At 32.2% G+C, this 19,949-nt stretch overlaps 4 protein-coding genes and 2 non-coding genes across 8 annotated transcripts; 5 read left to right on the top strand and 1 right to left on the bottom strand.

Annotated features, from left to right (window-relative positions):
* The first annotated feature begins 1,375 nt into the window (after window positions 1-1,375).
* On the top strand, window positions 1,376-3,978 carry hd (humpty dumpty). Its single transcript, XM_076401686.1, has 3 exons — window positions 1,376-2,518; window positions 3,176-3,271; window positions 3,328-3,978. The coding sequence occupies exons 1-3, from the start codon at window positions 1,508-1,510 to the stop codon at window positions 3,886-3,888; spliced, it is 1,668 nt and encodes a 555-aa protein (XP_076257801.1). The 5' UTR covers window positions 1,376-1,507; the 3' UTR covers window positions 3,889-3,978.
* Window positions 3,979-6,270: 2,292 nt separating this feature from the next.
* Window positions 6,271-8,687, top strand: LOC143194914 (tRNA N(3)-cytidine methyltransferase METTL6). 3 transcript variants are annotated; one of them, XR_013005406.1, is made up of 6 exons: window positions 6,271-6,334; window positions 7,442-7,493; window positions 7,671-7,718; window positions 8,116-8,154; window positions 8,337-8,425; window positions 8,614-8,687. XR_013005406.1 is itself a non-coding variant. In XM_076401704.1 (6 exons), exon 1 carries the CDS (start codon window positions 6,453-6,455, stop codon window positions 7,269-7,271), a length of 819 nt encoding a protein of 272 aa, XP_076257819.1. In that variant the 5' UTR covers window positions 6,311-6,452; the 3' UTR covers window positions 7,272-7,278; window positions 7,442-7,493; window positions 7,671-7,718; window positions 8,116-8,154; window positions 8,337-8,425; window positions 8,614-8,687. The 3 variants fall into 3 exon arrangements, 2 of the variants coding, with proteins under 2 accessions (XP_076257819.1, XP_076257820.1); XM_076401704.1 differs by having other exon boundaries at window positions 6,311-7,278; XM_076401705.1 differs by lacking the exon at window positions 8,116-8,154 and having other exon boundaries at window positions 6,312-7,278.
* Window positions 8,191-8,273, top strand: LOC143196789 (small nucleolar RNA snR60/Z15/Z230/Z193/J17). The gene has a single exon (XR_013005851.1). It is a non-coding gene; the product is annotated as a small nucleolar RNA snR60/Z15/Z230/Z193/J17 (small nucleolar RNA).
* On the top strand, window positions 8,464-8,547 carry LOC143196788 (small nucleolar RNA snR60/Z15/Z230/Z193/J17). Its single transcript, XR_013005850.1, has one exon. It is a non-coding gene; the product is annotated as a small nucleolar RNA snR60/Z15/Z230/Z193/J17 (small nucleolar RNA).
* Window positions 8,688-12,180: 3,493 nt separating the features above from the next.
* Window positions 12,181-13,801, bottom strand: LOC143194908 (uncharacterized). Its single transcript, XM_076401699.1, has 3 exons — window positions 13,165-13,801; window positions 12,385-12,880; window positions 12,181-12,295 (listed from the first exon to the last, which is right to left on the bottom strand). Exons 1-3 carry the CDS (start codon window positions 13,663-13,665, stop codon window positions 12,198-12,200), a joined length of 1,095 nt encoding a protein of 364 aa, XP_076257814.1. The 5' UTR covers window positions 13,666-13,801; the 3' UTR covers window positions 12,181-12,197.
* Window positions 13,802-15,621: 1,820 nt separating this feature from the next.
* On the top strand, window positions 15,622-19,411 carry LOC143194917 (uncharacterized). The gene is made up of 5 exons (XM_076401708.1): window positions 15,622-16,019; window positions 16,107-16,234; window positions 16,286-16,573; window positions 16,633-18,182; window positions 18,996-19,411. The coding sequence occupies exons 1-4, from the start codon at window positions 15,977-15,979 to the stop codon at window positions 16,846-16,848; spliced, it is 675 nt and encodes a 224-aa protein (XP_076257823.1). The 5' UTR covers window positions 15,622-15,976; the 3' UTR covers window positions 16,849-18,182; window positions 18,996-19,411.
* Window positions 19,412-19,949: the final 538 nt, after the last annotated feature.

Below are 19,949 nucleotides of genomic sequence, written 5' to 3'. Positions count from 1 at the left end.
ATATCTCATGTTAAATTCATTATATTTTAATCATAGTTGACGCTGCGAGTATAAAAGTTCAGATAAATATGCTAAATATATAAAAAGCTAAATATTTTTTTAGAATTGTAACTTTGGTTTGGTGTTATAATATTTTTATATTAACAAATAAGTTTGTTATTTTACATATTGTTTTATTTCCTCTTTTCCTAATATTACTATTGTTACATTTTAGAAAATAAAAATTATAACAAAAATTCAGTTAAATTCAGTTGTCAGAATAAAAAAATAAATGTCTGTCAAAAATAAAATTTTGATCAATTTATGAATTCATGATAATTTATTTTATTTATATTATATTTCTCAAATCTACATATAACTTAAAAGAAGTGGCAACGTCGCGTGCCAGGCATTTGAAGAATTAGATTCTTATGTCTGGAAAACAGAAAATTATAAGCGTTTTAGGCTGACATCTTGGCTTGTCAGACATCTAGTTGCCACAGAAATAATTATTATTATAACGATCATTTGGTGGAAGTTCTAAAAACGATTTCAATTTAATCTTAATAAAACCATATTTTTATTTATAATTTAAACTTTTGCCAGGTAAAAAGAGATTTGAAAATACAAAATTATTAAATATCATATCTTATGCTCAACATCCATGAAAAAACGATCAGTTTCATCACAGGTCATTGGAATTTCAAATTAATAATTATTATTGCCTTGAAATTGAACATTTTGTTTACACTTGGCCCAGCGAAGTAGGCAGATAGCATTATCAGTAACTCATGATATGCATGAAAAGAAATAGTCCTAGTATGACTGAAAAGTCAATTCTGCACTTCTAACTAATCACCTTTCATTTTTCGCCTGAAACTGCATTGATTTTAAAAATTACAATTAAAATTATTTAGACTCAACCACATCTGAAATATTTCACTTAAAATGAATATATAATTCCTATTTATAAACTTGTATATCTCATATATTTTATCTGTATATTATGAATAAATTATAAGTAAATCCATGTTATTATATATACAGTGAAATACAATGAACAATTGTTTTATGGGAAAGAAATAAATGTGATGATAAGAAAATAGTGTTTTTGCTTTATAGTTCCCTGATATAACATTTATTTATAAAAAAATATATGTCTATTACTAATTAATTGGTTTTTATCTCTTGTTTAGCATGGTAGCGCCATCTATTACACCTCTGATAACAAATAACAGTTCCCTCTAATAGAAAAATATATATTCTTAATATAAATAAAAGTTGAAAATAACCTTTAAATGCTAAAATTAAATTATGTTGATACCGTAGGTATATATTCAGTAAATAAGATACATGAACTATAAATATCCGATTTACATATTTTAAATATTGCCGCCATATAATTGACAGAACCATATGTTACCCAGGGGTCTCTATGTTTTTCTATACTCTATATTTGTTTGAATGTAAAAACACAGCTGTGATTTAGGCATGTTATAAATTCATTAACTGTACCACTTGTAACGTAATGGCACAAAGTCCAAGTACAGATATGCAATGGCAACACCCAAAGGATGTGTTAAAACTACATAAATTAAAACTAAAAAAGAAAGCATTACAGAACAGAATAAATGGCAACTTAGCGGTAAAAACCGACAATAATCTCGGTAACAAGTCTGCAGCGTTTGAAAATGTTTTAAATGGTAGGAAACGAAAAAATCCGTTTGTTAAGGAACAATGTGACCAAACAAAGAAAGTGAAGAATGATGAGGAATTCTTGGATGCAGGAACAGATCAAACACTGTTTAAGTTATTGAATTTCACCGATTCGCCAGACCCTGCAAATAGATCCTATACCTCTTTTAATGGAGTACTAGAGAAGATTGAAAAGGCTGATGAAGAACCGGTTGAAATAGTGAAGGCTACTGGTAAAGCTTGGTGTCCAATCGATTGGACTCTAAAGAGAAAAATGAGATTGATATCATTGAAACCATTTCCTTGGAATCACAAGTTGAAAATTAGTGAAGAAGCGTCGGGCGTAACAAGTTTCTCTCGTTGTCTGGATATGGAGAGCAGTGAGTCTACATTGGATATATCGCCTAACTCAAAGTTCCACCAGTGTTGTTTATATTGGCAACATCCATTTCTCCCGTGGTTATCGTTGTTCCCACGTAGCAGCTCGAAAACAGGTGCGAGTGATATCAATATGTCCGCCTATCCTTCTGTAAAAAACAGTCTTCACCAGTCATGGACAGATAGTTTTAGATCACTGTTTCAACTTATACGAACTAGGCAATGTCCTTATTTTTATGTGTGTGCCAACAGTTTTACAGTGTTATTTAGAGCAGCCGGTTTGCTAAGTTACACCGACGTCCACGCCATAATCACCCCCACTACGCGTGGTTTCAGGCACATGTTACGGCAAGAAGAAATCGAATTTACCATGCCACTGAAAAACACAAGAACATCAGATCAGGGTTATGAGACTTTAGATTCCGAGTTGGGACAAACGGGAGAAAGTGACGTTAATTCAAAGAATGTAAGTGAATCACTACTGATTACTTAAAATATACAACCAGGTTTAAATAATCTAGAGTTGGGATATTTTTATATAAGCTAGTGGAGTAAGCATCACTCAGAAGTTTCGAAACTATGGTCAATGCCCACTATTATGTTATCAACACTCTTGTCTTTTTCTTTACTTAATCTATACTTGTAGCCTGTGGATTTAGGCCTTAATTATGTTATGCAAAACTTATTATTTTGCAGTTATTAATCCTTCTATCTCCTTTAGATACCCTGTTTTTAAACCATTGTGATGATTACACATATTTATTGTATGATGAATTTTTCTATAATTTTTTATTTGATTTTACCTTTGCTGTTCGTAAAAGCGTTTAATACTGGCTTCAGTAATTACTGACTTTAGTAAATTATGATGACTATATGGGATATATTCGAATACCCTTTTTTTAAAGCATTTGGTGAACTTGTAGCAAAAACTATGTGATTTGCCGTTATTTTTGAATTTCCACTATTTCTTTAATTGCTCCTCTGTATTTTGATATTTTTTCACTGTGTTTTATAAGTAGATTGTTTGGGATGGAAACATCAATTTATGGGATCTCCCATGCAAAGGGTTGATATATTTCCCAGTGTTATAATAATGTAATTTTAATATATTTTTTTAATGTAGGATGATGATTTCGATGAAGAAGACACACCAGACGAAGAGTGGCTCAAAAAAATGGGTATCAATTCAGATGACATAAAACAGATAAATTACACTCAGGTATGTGAGTTGTGCGGTTATTTTGTCCTGTTTTATAGTTTTGTGCCATATTTTAGGCCAGAATTATACATAAGAACGAATGTGAAGTTGATAACAGTGATCAAAGTTTAGTACTCATCGACGGAGTTGAGGTGAACGGATTTTTCAATTTCCTCATTAACTGTAAGAGCATCATCGCTCCTACGGGAGCCCTGGCGGGCATACCGCCTACCCTATTGGCTCCCGTTTCCTTTCACGGGGCTACCTTATCGTCGTTGAAGGTCAGAGAGAATAAAATCCACGACGAGGGCACCGACTACTATTCCCTCGAGTTGTTGGGCCCCATACTTCCAACCACGGTCCACAACATCCTGAACATCAACGCGCCAGATCACAGTCTCAGCATCATGTTCAGCGACGTCGAGAGCACTTCGTCTTTCAGCAGGATCCGAAGGAAGAACCAGAGACGGTCCGAGATCGAGCGGCACGGCACGACCGTCTTCAGCAAGGAAAACCTGTCGGACTGCGGCTTGGCCCCCAGGGTGTTGAGGAGTTTTTGTTCCGCGGATCCGGACGTCGTTTCGAACATCGAGTGTCTGAAATACTGCGGCGAGACGTCCACTTACACATGGACCTGACGTTCGGTGATATTATTATTATTATTGCTATGTTTTTATTTATTTGACATATCCTGCCATATTTGTTTTCAATATACTGTATTTATTTTTCGCTGCGTTTTTATTCTTGCGTGTTGAAAAATTATGCAACCATTCATACAATACAATTCATATAATCTATAAGACGAATTAAAAGATGTCTATGTACAATATATAATGGCATAGAGAAAGAATTTGGCGGAATTTTGGCGTGTTTCAAGAATTTTAATTTGCTAGTGGTTCCACCCACTGTATAATTCAGATTTGGTCATTAATGATTACTGACTGATACTCAAATGTCACGACAACTAGTGTGATTGAAATGGCCAATTGAAGAAAAGTAAAATAGCTAGAAATAATCAAAACGAACTGTGAGACATGTACAGGAGTATAACCCAGAACTTGCCTTGTTTGACTACCGGTTGTTTAGCAAAACTCTCTTAATGGTGTAAATCTGTCTACAAAAGAGGTTTGTGAACACCACTTGGTTCAATTTCTCTTCCAAAGAACTCAGAGGCTCTACAGTGATGGACTTATTGTTTTACCTGAAAACGGTTAATATATCATAGATTAGTGTTTGACGCTCGTATATTTCATTAAGAAACATAAGATTAGAAGCTCCTTATCAATAAAACGAAAAGTTTTTCTTTAAAACCTCTTTAAACTGATATAATTGAATTGAACAAAAGCTACTTTTCACAACAGAACATAGCATGCCTATCAGTCATGATAATATGATTTTATATACTAAAATGATAACAGTTACACTGTTCATTTACACCTAATAATACTTATATCTATACTTTGAAAGTATTTACTCATTCACCATAATAAAAATACATAATAGTAATATTCCTTTAATATTTTATTTGAAATATTTATATTTCTAAATATACAAAATCCTGAGTGACAAATTGTACCTTGTAATTAAAAACCTGTATCGTAGTAAATTAAATAACACAGAAATCCGGTATTTACGAAACAAATGTTCCATACACTTGTTAAAAACATTTAAGCTGAAATTAGAAGAGAAAATTTAGTGTGCTAATTGCTCGGCCATTTGTGCTCTGGCAACTAGATCTTGGAGTTTTTCGATACCTTCTGGTGTATATGCAGGTTTTGAACTTTCTTCTCGTGAACCTTCTTTAAGACCGGTTTCAACGGAATCAGTGCGGTTACTAATAGTTGTTTTCAAAACAGATTGACTTAACACATGTACTCTTGCAATTGCTTCCACAATGTTTCTTATGTTTTCCATTGTTGAAAATACTTCAACACGTCAATTTCAAATAAATTATCAACAATGAATACAAAAGCTGGAGTACATAGTGCATTTTATAAATTCGTCGACATTTAATCGAGCATAGATAAAAATAATCTTCCAATATGTTTCCAATCGGATTCTACCGCCCCCTCCCGTTATTTGTGTTAAATAATAGTTTAAAACAGTATGAAATGAGTCTATGAGATTGCGGTACCAAAAAAAATTTTTTCGCACTGTAAAATAATATATTCTAATCTATTTTCATCTATTATATTCAAAAACCACCATAAAATGTATCAATTAACTCTAGTTTGACAGATACAAGTAATAATTTATATTTTCTACATTCAATTGTTTCAGTTAGCTGGCAAAATTCAATAATCTATCTGGCTTAAATGTTATAAATCATAACGATATCATTATAATGATTAATTTTCTGTTACTTTTACGTTCAAATCTAACTAGTGTGGCAAAATATAGGTTTCATTAAAAAAACACATTTAAAGTATAAGAAAAACTAAGACTAATTAATATATTTATTATATTGTTCATCTAGGCAACATTATTCAACCTTGCAAAAATGCATGCAACTCACAATACACTATATTTTTCTATATTGATATTTCACATTAAAATATTACACACATATGATTTTAATATTATTACAGTCTAATATGATGTTTAATTTGCTATAAAATATAATTATCATTTATGAAATTTAATTGAATTATTCCAATATCTAATGATTACAGCACATTTTTACTTTCAGTTTTAATTTTAATGTTTTTTTATATTACCAGTTAATACAAATATTAGTTAAACCACTATTTCAACATTAATTATTTAATTTCTGGTATTAAAATTATTCCTACGTGTTATGCAACAGTGTATACAAAAGAAAGGTAAATGTTTGTTTTATGTTTTAATAATATTTTATCACTAAAATAATTTATTCAGATGTAATTGTTTAAAATAATTGTATGTCTATATATATATATATATATATATATATATATATATATATATATATATAACTTTATAATATAAATATTTTATACAAGGTTTTTGACATTACCTGTGTATGCGTCTAACTTCACTTTAGACACCTATAAAATGGATTTTACACGTTACACCAACCTCATTTTTTCTGTGTCTTTGTGCTAGGTAGGTTGTTGAAAGTCTATTAAAATCTTCTAAATCACTATATTATTGTAAGGTTTTTTTAATCTCTGCTTTAAAACAATGTTTACTATTATATAAACAAGTGAATATTTTTGTGAATATGGCAGAATTGAACGAAGAAATTACAGTTGAAACTGCCAAAGCATTAACGCCGGAAGAGAAACAACGTTTAGAGCAACAAAATAGCCGTTTAGTGAGCTCGCATAAAGCTTCAACTTTGGAATCAGGAGCCAAAAAGCATTGGGATCTATTTTATAAAAGGAATGAGACTCGTTTTTTCAAAGATCGCCATTGGACAACAAGAGAGTTTACCGAATTGCTTAGCGAGGAAGGCAATGACGCTGCTAGAGTACTTTTTGAAGTTGGCTGTGGCGTCGGGAACTTTATATTTCCGTTGATTGGGGATAAATTGAATTTCAAGGTATTTGCATGTGATTTATCTCCAAGAGCCATAGACATGGTTAAAGCAAATATTTTGTATGATGCGGAAAAAATTACAGCTTTTCAATGTGATATAACCACAGAGAATGTCTATCAACATGTGACGAAGGAATCCGTCGATATAGTGACATTAATATTTGTTCTGTCTGCTATTCATCCTGATAAGTTTATTCCAACATTGAAGATAATTTATTCCCTGTTGAAACCAGGAGGTTTAGTGCTATTCCGCGACTATGGTCTGTATGATATGGCTCAAATACGATTTAAGGCTGGTCATAAAATTAGCGACAACTTTTACATGCGTCAGGATGGAACAAGATGTTACTATTTCTCAACAGAATATATAAGAACTGTTTTTGAGCAAGCTGGGTTTGAAATTTCAGTTAATACATACATTCACAGAAGGACAGTTAATAAAAAGGAAAATATCGACGTTCCTCGAATTTTCGTCCAAGTTAAAGCCATGAAACCTATTTGAGTGAGATGTAAGTTGGAGTTAATACTGATCATAATTTAAAATATAGTTGTGATGATAATTTTTTGTTTGATTATCAGTGATATATAAACATTAGCTCTATCTGATAGAACCTACTATATATAACTTTTTTTTGTATTGTAGTGTAATTTCATTATTTCTTTTTATTCCAGATTGTTCGAGTTTGTGAAGACCGTGAAGGAATATATTAAATTTCTTTTAAAAGTAAGTTAATATGATTAATAACATTTGTCTTATATATAAGTTATGATGATAAACACACCTTGTATGAATATAATGATTCATAATCTTAACATGCACTACCAACTGAGGTTTTGAAAGAATATTTGTTGAGAACTTTTTTGCATAATTTATTTATTAGGTTTTTTTTTGCTTTTTCAGATGTTATCTGTCATTGTTGACAGAACTGGAGTAAAAGCCGTAAGTTTTGTAAGTAATCTACTTATTCAAAAATTATATATAGCTGTTTTGATTGAGTTTACAATAATTTAAAATTCTTAATATGCTTAAAAGTCTAAAATTATTTAGGTGGTAATGTGTACAGCATTGAGTGTCACTTACATTATAGTCTATCTATTATATATTATTCATGCTGTCTAGTAACAGTGAGCTGGAATACTGATGTTTTTAGTGTTTTGGTGACTGTTACTTCAATTATAAGATTGATGACTAATTTTCTGTTTTATTTATGATGAATGTCATGCACCACTCTGATTTGCTCTGAAGAGAAAGCAGACTCACTTTTAACTGATTATCCTTTTCTTCTTTTAATATTATCTAATTGAGGTTATATCAGTTAAATAACTATTTTTGTTTTATTTTTCAGGAATCAAATACAATTCCAGAACCGTTTGGATAAATAAGGGTTAGATTTTTTGATACTCATTTTTATCCATGTAATTTTTTAATTATGATGACTGCATAGTTCAAATGAATTCTTTGATTACTATCACATTTGTCTTTCGCTCCTAACTGATCTAAATAAATGATAACGGTTTACATATATTTTTTTATGTGTATATGAAACATTTTTTTATTTATTTGTAGGGAACACTTGGCGGATTAACAGTGCTGTGAAATAAACTAACAAGAAGAAATGGTTTTTGGTACAGAATGTTTATTGGAACATTAATTTAGTAAGTAAATATCTAAGATAGTTTAAAATAAAAGAAGTAAAATATTATGATGACCGCATAGTTCAAATGAAAATATTTGATTACCACTTTTCATTGTCTTTCGCTCCTATCTGAAATTTAATTATTTTCTTACTAGTCTATGTTCCTTGATAGTCAAAGGTTTAATACTGTTTTGTTTTCTTTTTCAGTTTTTTGATGCCGTGTGTCAGTCTGAGATAGCCAGAAGATTTAATTTTATTTAAATAAATTCTATACATTTTTATTACACGTCTTTTATTTATCATTATGTTTATAATGTACCAATATTTTATATATTTATATAATACTAGCTGACCCGACAGACTTCGTCCTGTCAAAAAGATTTGTAATGTGGCAGTTTTTGTGCCTACGTATTTTAAAAAATTCTCCTGAACAGAACCATCACTCTGGTGATAGGGCGTTGTGAATAAAAAATAATTAAATAAAACATATATAAGGATTGAAAAGTAAGTAATCGCTTTATTGTTAATCATGTGAATCATAATTATTATTATTATTATCATTGTAGTGCTTTGTGGTATACGATGTTTTTTGTTTGATTACCTGGCGCATAGATAAACAAATCTGATGGTTTTCCAACACGGGAACAGGCAACATACAATTGACCATGTGAGAAACATGGGTTTTCTAGATTAGTACCACAAACACTTAATGATTGCCCCTGGGACTTGTTTATAGTCATAGCAAAAGCAAGCCGCACTGGAAACTGTAGTCGTTTAAACTCAAATGCCACATCAGTCGGAATCATTGGGATGCGCGGTATGAGAACATCTTCTCCTTTATACTTTCCTTTGAGTATAGTTGCTTCTATCACATTGTTTAGTAATTTTTTTATCGCTAACCGTGTACCGTTGCAAAGACGCGGTTGGTTGATATTTCGCAACATTATAACCACCGATCCAACCTTTAATTGAAGATTGTGAGGTGGCAATCCTGGCAAATCCAGCGAGTTTAAAAATTCCGGTGGATAGTTGACTACATCATCTTGATTAGTAGCCGAATCAACTGATTTATATATCCTCAATTCGCCTGTAATTTGTTCTTGAATTTTGAAATTTAATTAATTTACATCTATGTTTTTTGCAGCCAGTATAGCTCGTTCGCTCAACCAATCATGGTTTCTGTAATTTTGAGAAACATCTGGAAACACCTTCTGAATAAGTTCATCTTTTGATCGAGTTAACTGACAAAAACTTTGAGGAAAGTTAATGCAGCCAGTCAACATGTCTATAGGAAATTTGCCATTACCAATGTCAATGAGTTGTTTAGAGAATATGTTTCCAGATTGGTCATTTTGCAACTCGACACGCATATTCTTGCTTAAATGAAGTACTTTGACATGTTTCCACAAATTGGAGGATTTTAGACATGCATTGAGTTCATCAGCTGGCGTTGATCGCGGAATCACTGGCAATGTTTGACGAAAATCTCCTGCTAATAAAATCATTGCACCACCAAATCGGTTATTATTGCTACGTAGATCTTTTAAGGTTCTGTCTAAAGCCTCCAAAGATTTTTTATGTGCCATCGTGCATTCATCCCAAACAATCAATTTACATTGCTGCAAAACCTTTGCCATTGCAGAGTTCTTCGAAACGTTGCAGGTTGGAGTTTCATTGCTTTGCATATTTAATGGCAATTTTAGTGCTGAATGGGCTGTTCGACCACCTTCAAGCAAAGTTGCTGCGATTCCCGACGAAGCGAGTGCAAGTGCAATTTTATTTTGTGAGCGAATTGTTGCTAATATTAATGAAATCAAAAAAGTTTTTCCTGTACCACCAGGTGCATCTAAGAAGTAAATCCCTCCAGTTTCATCATTTGTTACTTTCATAAGAGTTTCAAATACATACTTCTGTTGTTCATTTAACAGTCGAAGATTTGTTTGAATTAATTCTTTCAAAGCGTTGAGATCATACAGTCTTTCTCGATGCAACTCTTGGTTAAAAGCGTCATGCATTGGACGATTGGGCGCGGTCAGGCCTAATTGAATTAATAGTTTGTTTGACATTATCAAGCACATGTCCTCAATTGAAATCAATGCTTCGTTGTAAATTTCTTCACTGATTTGTATATTTGGATTTCCCATTCTATTCCGTATTTGATACAAAATATCATCACACATATAATCTTTGTACTTGATCCACAAATCACTTGGGTTTCATGGGAAGCATGTAGATATGATTATAGAAAACAATGTTCGTATTTGATGAGCGTGTGATGATATTACAGCATCATTGAGAGTTTGATCCCAATGAGCGTCATTTTCAAGCAATTGCAAACGTTGACAGGCTTCTCTGTAGGATCCACACAATTCACCATCAACAGTTCGTAACTGTTGGAATGATGTTGGGCCACGTACATTGACTAATAGCAGTCGTAAATAAAAACATTCATCATTGCTTGGATGTACTGAATAAATCCGGCCAATCGCATCGGTGGAATATACATCTGTATATCCTGGAACTGGTTTTCCTTGTTTCCGTCGTATAAATCTCCTTGAGGATTGATTCCAGGTATAATATTTTGGCATTTCAGAATATAGCAATGTTTGGGCGAAATCATCGTTTTGGCATGTCTCAAAAAAACTGGTTAATGTAGTTGATGGTGGCTGAGCAGCTCTTTGTACTACGTTCTGTGCTGTAAAATACACTCTTTGTCCATTTTCTAAATGCACAGCTAAGTGAACAACAGAAGGGTGTCTCTCATGAATAGGAAAAGAAAATATTCGCCAAACTGCTTCATTACTACTGACATAGCGGCCCATTTGGTATTGGGTAACTTCATCATTAGAATTCTCTGCACCAATTCCAATCACAGCCATATCACTCCCTTTGGTTACATATTTGCAAATGTATTTAATCGATTTCACTGAATGGCAAGATTCAACGTTGATGTGTGCTTTGAATGTCTTTGATAAAATGGGTGAATATGGAACAATCCAACGATTATCTATTTCAATATCTTGTTGATTTAATTTGACAATTGTTGATTTTCCATTGTCTGCTGTCGATCTGCGACGATACAATGGATAACCGTCATTACCAGTAATTGTTTCCGATATTAATGTCCGTGGATATCGTTTTGAACATTTACCATCCATCATACACGGTGAATTTTGATTAAGAGTTCCACAGGGACCATGTATCATGTTTTTGATAACTACCTCATGCAATCCAGGATCTACTTGTACATTAGGGATTTCAGCTGATATCACTGCATCAACTTCATTTGGCCTTATCTTTTCAACCAACCAAATCAAAATGTGTGCATGTGGCAATCGTCGTTTCTGCCACTCCACAGAATACATACAGCAGCGTGTCTCACCAAACACATTATGTTTTACGATGAAATCCATTAAAGATTTCAACTTTTGTCTAAAGACTCTGGCTGTAATATCATGACGATCAATGGGTGATTGCCCAGGGAATAACTCCTGCTTAATTTCTATCCATAGCGGATTGCATGTAAATGTGATGAACAAATCTGCTGTACCATAATGACGAACATACGACATGCCATCTTGAGCATATTCGTGCATATGCCGAGGGCTTCCGATGTATGTTGCTGGAAGAATAGTCATCCGACCGACATTCTGTGCATTTCCATCAGTATTAATCGCATCTCGAAGGTGAATATACTCTTCAGATCGGAGTTTGGTTTGATTCAACCTGATGAATGTTAATCTCTCCGTTTCAATTTTAACATACATGTCAACAACATATTTGTGATATAATCACCGACATTTCAATATGTGATTATCTTCATTTTCCCGAATCATTAGGCGGTATGAATAATAGTTCATTGAACTGACTTTTTTGTTGGTTTCAGAACCTGTAAACAGATTTTGTTTTAATAACATTCAAATACATAATATAGTGACTGAGATATTATCGCCATAGCTAAACTAATATTTTAGTTACCTGTAATGGGATTTATCATTTTTATTGACAAATCGTAGCCATCTTCAGCTTGCCAAAATATAATGGGATATTGCAGTGCATCATATGAGCGGTGTGTTTCCTTTATACGTTGTAATTGATCATTCCGACGATGTAAAACAATATCACGGGATTCCAAATTTTCTCCAACTACAACGATAGCAACTTCATCAATAGTTGGTGCATTAAAACGTCTTGTATGTTGACCTGCAGGTGTTTTATCAGCTCTGATTACAATTTTGTGATTATCGGATGGCATCAGATCCAGGGCAGTTTTAAACAATATAATCAATTGATTGTGTTGATGAAATAAAGTTTGTAATTGTTCTACAATAGACCTTTTTACTAAATTGTTATGTGCACAACGCAGATCAATTTCTTGTGGTGAATTGCCCATAAAATAAATTTGCAGGAATTTGTTGTCGCTATCTGACACTGGTAACAGTGAACCTGCTCTGTGATATATTTGCCCTTGTATCTGTAAATAAAAAAAATATTATGGTGTGGTATAAATTAATGGATTGTCAGTGATCAAACTTAAATAATATTTGATCTTAAAAAGTATATATTTAGTTTTAACTAATATCTATCAAATATAAAATATAATAAAAGTGTCACTGAAACTGAATCACCATATAATATGATGACTAAGTGATATATTTCGTAATGATTAAGAAATTGAAGATTAGTAACACATCTTAACTTTGGTGACAGAAAATTTTGTTCGCTAAAATAATTATGAGTAACTGCTATAATACATACCTTGAAAGTTGGCATAAAATTTTCCCGAACTGCATTTGTTGCCCCAAATGAAGTCATTTGAAAGCAGTTGTTATATTGTTGGATATGTGTCAAAAAGTGTATAGAATCTGTTCCTATTCCTGAAACCAATGAGTACAATGTTTCTGGTGGTGGACCCAATGGTATCAATTTCACTTTACCATTTGCGCAACACAATCCATTGGCTTCGTTTTTGTATTTTAATGCCTTACAGTGTGAGCAAACCAAGTTCATAGAACCAATAACAACACATTGGTAGTTACTGTAGTCAATTGACACATCGTAACTGAAAGCAGCTCGATTCAAACTTGCGCGATTATTAGTTGAATATCGCGCTCGCGCTTCACGCGTTTGTGATATCCGAATTCTTTCACGTTCATTTCCGTCGTCACGTTCTTGTGCAGTACGATTAGATCGGTAATTAGCTTGGTTTATAGCATTTCTGGTTCTTCTACCTAAATTGCTTCGTCTTATAGGAGGCATATCAAATATAAATTATTTTTTCACTAATCACGAACTAAACAAACACTAACTAACTAAACACTCTGCACAAAACACGATATACGAATTTGTTTCGTGTATCAGTTGACAATTCATCCGTCATCTGTCAAAAGTCATCTGTAACAGACAACTTTTTTTTTTAAATTTGATATGACTTGAACTCAAATCCTTTTAAGCCGTACGAATTGTTTTATTTATTTAAAATTTGGATATTAAAAATAATAAAACACTGTTGGTAACGCGATTTTTGTTTGACTGATGTAATGACGTGGAAACTGATGCATTTTATCTCGCGTGCCGAAACTAATACAAAAGAAAGGCGAGTTTCGGAACGCGACATTAAACTCCTCCAACTATGTATTCTGTGCTCCAACGCACACACGCACATTGTTTTGATAGATATGATCTTTGACGTTAGGAACACACCTACATTGCTTAGACAACAGTGAGTGCTTGTAATTTAATATGAACTTTATACCATAGCAATAAAGCTCAAATTGACTACGTTTTAGTTACAAACCATTTATATGGGAAAAAGAAAGGGGCTATTTTTAGGGTTTTTCCAGCAATAATTCTAATTTTTCTCGCCGTAAAAACCATCCTTGAACTTCAACGAACATTTTAAAAAAAGATTTGGCCAAATTGGTCCAGGCGTTGTTGAGTTATGCGCTTACCAACACATTTTGCGATTCATTTTTATATATAATACTAGCGACCCGCCCCGGCGGCTTCGCACGGGTGCAATGCTGATACTAAATTAAATACACTACAGAAAAAATATGAACGGTGTATATAAAAACATAGCGGCCCGCTCCGACTTTGCACAAGCATAAAATATATATGCCTATGTCACTCAATGAAAACATTAAAATCGATCCAGTATTTTTGGTTCATTCATTACTGCCCTTGGCCTGCACGCATTAAATTTGGAGTAAAACAATTCCTCTTCCCCTATACTTACTATGAAGATTTCCTGCTATCTTTGGAATATCTAAATTCATACAATTTTTATTACATTACACATTTTTAAACGCAAATTTTAAATTTGTAATATCTCCGAAAATATTTGTTTAATTTACATGCTGTAAGGAACCATATTGATCTATATTAATTGCACACTGTATTTAAGGTACTTAATTCGATAAGGATTAATGCCGTACTACTTAAAATAACTTCGTAAATAAGCTATTTTCTCACGTAAAAAGTAAACAATAAAAATGGTTAATATGGGTTATCCCTAAAAGATAAACATATACCATCGCGGACTTTTTTGTAGACCTTTTTATGGTGTACAATACTGTAGTACATTAATTTGATCTAAGTCGTAGGGTTAGGCAGCGTTTTTGCTAATTGCTAAATAAGCCTAAAAAAATAGGTTAATTTACGACATCACGTTAGAAACCTCTAAAATTAGCAATGTGCCTTAGTATATTATGCATGTATTATACATATAAACCTTCCTCTTGAATCACTCTATCTATTGAAAAAAACCGCATCAAAATCCGTTGCGTAGTTTTAAAGATTTAAGCGCACATAGGGATATAGGGACAGAAAAGGCGACTTTGTTTTATACTATGTAGTGATATGGTTAAAGGGTTTGTAATGATCTCGTTACATATATACCTGCATATTTCATCATAAAATAAATATTTAAAATATGATCTAGTTAAAAATTCATGCTTTAGTAATGTGGGTTAAGTAATCCATAATTTATTAATTCGGATTGGTTAATTTTCTGTTCTTATCTCTTTAGTTTAATCTGACATTACAATGCTATTTAAAATTTAAGTGGAAACATCCTATAAATTATGAGATGAATCCCAAAAGATTTAACTACAAAATATACAGACTAATTTCTACGTTTCCTGGATTTAAGAAAACTTGAAAATTTCTGATTAGCACGTCATATATTTGAAATTAGATTTCCATAGATGGCGCAATTAAGTTTTTTAATTGTTATTTAGTGGTTTAATATTTTAATAACTATTAATAATTGAACATTAAATATAAACAACTTTCAGTTTATTTATAAAGCACTCTGTTTTTGTTGATCATGTCTTAAAAATAATATACATTTTTGATTCCTTGTTACGTTGTTTTATGTTTTACCGAATAACCCTAATAAAGAAGTTTGGTTAAGTGAAATAAACAATACTTTTTATCGGGTTTGGGAAAAATTGTAAATCACCGATAAGAAAAATTACTGTGAGTTGCCTATTACTCTGCAGGTACAGCAGGCATATGCATTGGTTTCGGTTCGGGTTTCTCGCACAATTTTCGGGGAAGACGAATAATGAGGACTGTTTGTGGAAAAGTGGTTGTTTTAGGATTACAAGGTAAACACGTATTTATTTTCTAATTCGGTTTATTTATATATATGAGCATTCAATTAACCACAGCTGTTTATACAATAACGATTATAGGTGTTGGAAAAACAACAACTGTAACAAGATATATTCAAAAAACTTTTATCCAAACTAAAACTCCAACCATAGGGGCTTCTTTTTTTTCTTGTAAAGTAGAAATTAGTGATGTCTGTGTAAAGTTACAGGTATATTTTTCAGTAATCATCTTAAAGAAACATAAGGTAAATATATTGTAGATTTGGGATACAGCAGGACAGGAAAGGTTCAAAGCCATGGCTCCCATGTTTTATAGGAATGCAAATGCTGCTTTATTACTGTTTGACATAACCAATTATGATTCATTTGAAAGTATGAAAGGGTGGGTACAAGAGCTACGCAGGAATGTTTTCGAGACAATGTTGCTCTGTGTGGTGGGAAATAAAATTGATCTTCATGACATGAGGAAGGTTTCCAAGGATGAAGCCTTACAATATGCCAACAGTATTGGTGCGACTTATCACGAAGTTTCTGCCAAAACTGACCAGGTACTTTTATCGCATTATTAATTTTTTTTTTAGTTATATATGGGTTTGTTTATTATTAGGGTGTTGGTTTGGTGTTTGAATTTATAGCTCATGAACTTATAAAATTGTCTGGAGAAGATTTAAATCACACATTGAAAGTTTATGAGAATGTCGAGGACCATGAAGTAAATAAATCTAGTGAACAGCTAGCAACTGAAACAGGAGTCGTGGAAAATGTTAATCTGGGCATAGATAGTATAGCTCATGGAAAGTCTATTAGGTCTAAATGTTGTTAAGGGGTATATTCCAATAGTTGCTTGTTAAAAATATTTTCAGGATATTTTACTGATATTAGGATAATTTTAAAGGTATTTTAGTTTCATTTTGTATATTTTTGCTTTAATTTTATACTCATAATATAAAAATGGTAAATTATTTGAGGATTTAAGGAAAGTCTGTTTTTACTTTAGCGTTACTTGAATCATGCCAAAGTTTTTACTTTTCTTTTGATAATTTATTTTATCTAATGTATACCCTATTTTATTGTCATATTGTGATGAATTGTGATATTTTATACCTCAATAAAATCGCCATTATTAATAAATGTTTGCTTTTCGTATTCATGGTTTCTTATTTGTGAAATATGTGATCTGTTAAAATATAAATCAAAAAAGATTTAGATATTACTTTACGTCATTGATGATTAAAATTTGGTGTCCAAAAACTTTTTATCTCTTGATAAAATTAATCGATTTCAAAGTATTATTTTGTTATCAATTGAAACGTACTAAAAATAAATTTTTGTATTCTGTTTAGACCACCCTGGGATTCTTAATAATGCGTTGTAGGATAGGCAAGTGTAGTAGTGTACTTTTACGATGAAATGTTCTATTATCATAGTTTCTTGACAGTTACATTTGAAATAAATTTTTTCGAAACGCAAAAGAAAATCTTCGATTATATATACAAAATAAGGAAGATATTACTCAGTGTATTCTATTTTATTTATTCTATGATATTTTGAATGGGTATATATATATTTGTTATATTTAGACTATTTTGCTAACACGCAAGTGTAAGACCGGTGGTCTAATATTTCTACATTTATAATAAAATCTTATTTTAATCTTGAGTTTAAATTAAAAATATTAGTTTTCATTGTTATATTGCAAGTTTATAGAGTTGCATGGGTATTGAATGCAAAAATAGATATTCTGGATACCTTTCACTTAATATTTTTATATGATAGGATAAATTTATCTGATATTAGTTTTTTATTAATATTTTTTATGGTTTGAGAATAACCAGAAGTCACTGGAAACTAAGCCTGGCTAATATGCGGTATGTTGAGATGGGTTGGTACTGGTGGACTGTGTTGCCAAATGTCTGCAAAACTCTGCATGTTTTATTTAATGGAATGCTCACACCCACAAATTGACAATTTCAACATTGCAGTTTCATTGTTTGCCAGACAGAAAGAAGAGTTTTCTGTCGCGACAATCTCAAATATAAAAAAATATGGGTAGAATATGTAAGGTAGAATATAAATAGTTATTTTAATAATCCAGGTGAAATAGTATCAATTTCAGGAACTTTTTTAGAACTGAGATTATTATCAATTTCCATCGGGGTAACCAGATTTACAGCTGCATATGGTTATAAACAGGTTTTGTGTCCATTGTAGATTCTATATTATTCGGTAGGAATACGTTAGCTACATGTGCGAATAATTTATCTTTTTCGTCGTTGCGTCGAACCCATCCATTTCGATAACAGCAATTTTTCAATCTTCTGATTCGTTTGATAACTAATTCTATTAAATGTTGCTTTTGTCTACATTTCCAGTCCTGTGCCATATTCTTCTAGCTTTCCGCCATTCTTTATCTCTTGATGTTGAGGTAGCTTCTTATGCAGCTGACAATTTGTCCTATCATATTTCGGGTTTTCTGTTCAAGATCGTCTATAATTTTAAGTCTCACGTTTTGTTATAATTGTTTATGATGTATAACTTATAAAGGACAAGCTCAAGTTTATGTCGATGAAGAATTTCGAACATGGGCTATCACTACGGTCCTAAATATGAGTTAGTCCCTTATTCAGGTACTAGTATTTAGGTGATTAGATATCTGTTGGTAGTGTTGATTTATTTTACTTTTTCAGAAGGCTACCCTAAAAGCAGCAAAGGCTCTCAAAATACCAATAACTACTTTGCAGCTCATAAATGGAAAATTGAGGTTACTCCATAAGAAGCGCGTGCCACAACATTAGGCAGGAAAACAGTGTTAAGTACACAGTTGAAACATGTTTTAGTGGAATATATTTTGACGATGGAACGTAAGTTTTATGGATCGACAAGGGCTGATTTTCGCAGAATCGTATATATGTGAGTAAAGCGTAACAACTTGCAAAATCAGTGAAGGTAAACAATGATTAAGACACTGAGCCAAAGGCCCTAACAGTGAAATAAGCTAGGAAAGGGACTCTGTAGATGCAAAATGTTTGTTCTCTCTGGGTTAAATGCTTGAGGTGTGGGCTTTGGGTACACAATGACGGTGTAGGGTCAGAACTTGACACTTGGATATGTGATTTTTGCAAGTAAAATAATTAATTTCTTGCGATTACCAAAGTTATTTGATTTCTAACCAGATAAGATTATATGAATATTACTTCCTTAGAAGATAAGTTCAGTTTTATGGCTCATATTTGAGAAACGGTTTCTTATTTTGCATCCATTTTGCAATTTTGTTTAATACTCAATTTTTATAATATGGTTTATCAAGAATAACATAAAAATGTTACTGTGTTACCTAAAAATATGTTACTGATTGATATTACGTTAATAAAAGTTTGATTTTTAAATATTTTCTTATTTTTTTACACAAAAACAAAATGGTAGCTCATAACAGGGCAATTGAAAAGTACCCGGCCTGATACATAGATGGCGGTACCAGAATTAAATCCATACGTTTTTTAGCTAGCCCTAACCCTAAAAAGATGCGTGTATAAATTTGACATCTGTCAGATCATTAGTTTGTGAATTATAGCATTTTGAGTGAAGCAACTTTTGTTTTCGTGAAAAAAACGGCTAGAAAGGAATTTCGCATGTTGATAAAATATTGCTTTTTGAAGGAAAAAAATACAGTTGAAGCAAAAACTTGGCTTGATGAAGAGTTTCCGGGCACTGCCTCAGGAAAATCAACCATCAATGATTGGTATGCTAAGTTTAGATGTGGTTAAATGAATACCGAAGACGGTGAACGCAGTGGATGCCCAAAAGAGGTTGTTACCGACGAAAACATTAAAAGAAACCACAAAATGATTTTGAATGACCGTAAATTGAAATTGAATGAAATAGCAGACACTCTAAAGGTATCCACTGAAGGTGCACATCATATCA

Source organism: Rhynchophorus ferrugineus, unplaced genomic scaffold (assembly GCF_030347505.1).
Source record: "Rhynchophorus ferrugineus isolate W39M unplaced genomic scaffold, kcgeb_rfMv2 rfM4, whole genome shotgun sequence".
Taxonomy (NCBI): domain Eukaryota; kingdom Metazoa; phylum Arthropoda; class Insecta; order Coleoptera; family Curculionidae; genus Rhynchophorus; species Rhynchophorus ferrugineus.
This window is presented reverse-complemented; position numbering and strand designations above follow the sequence as displayed.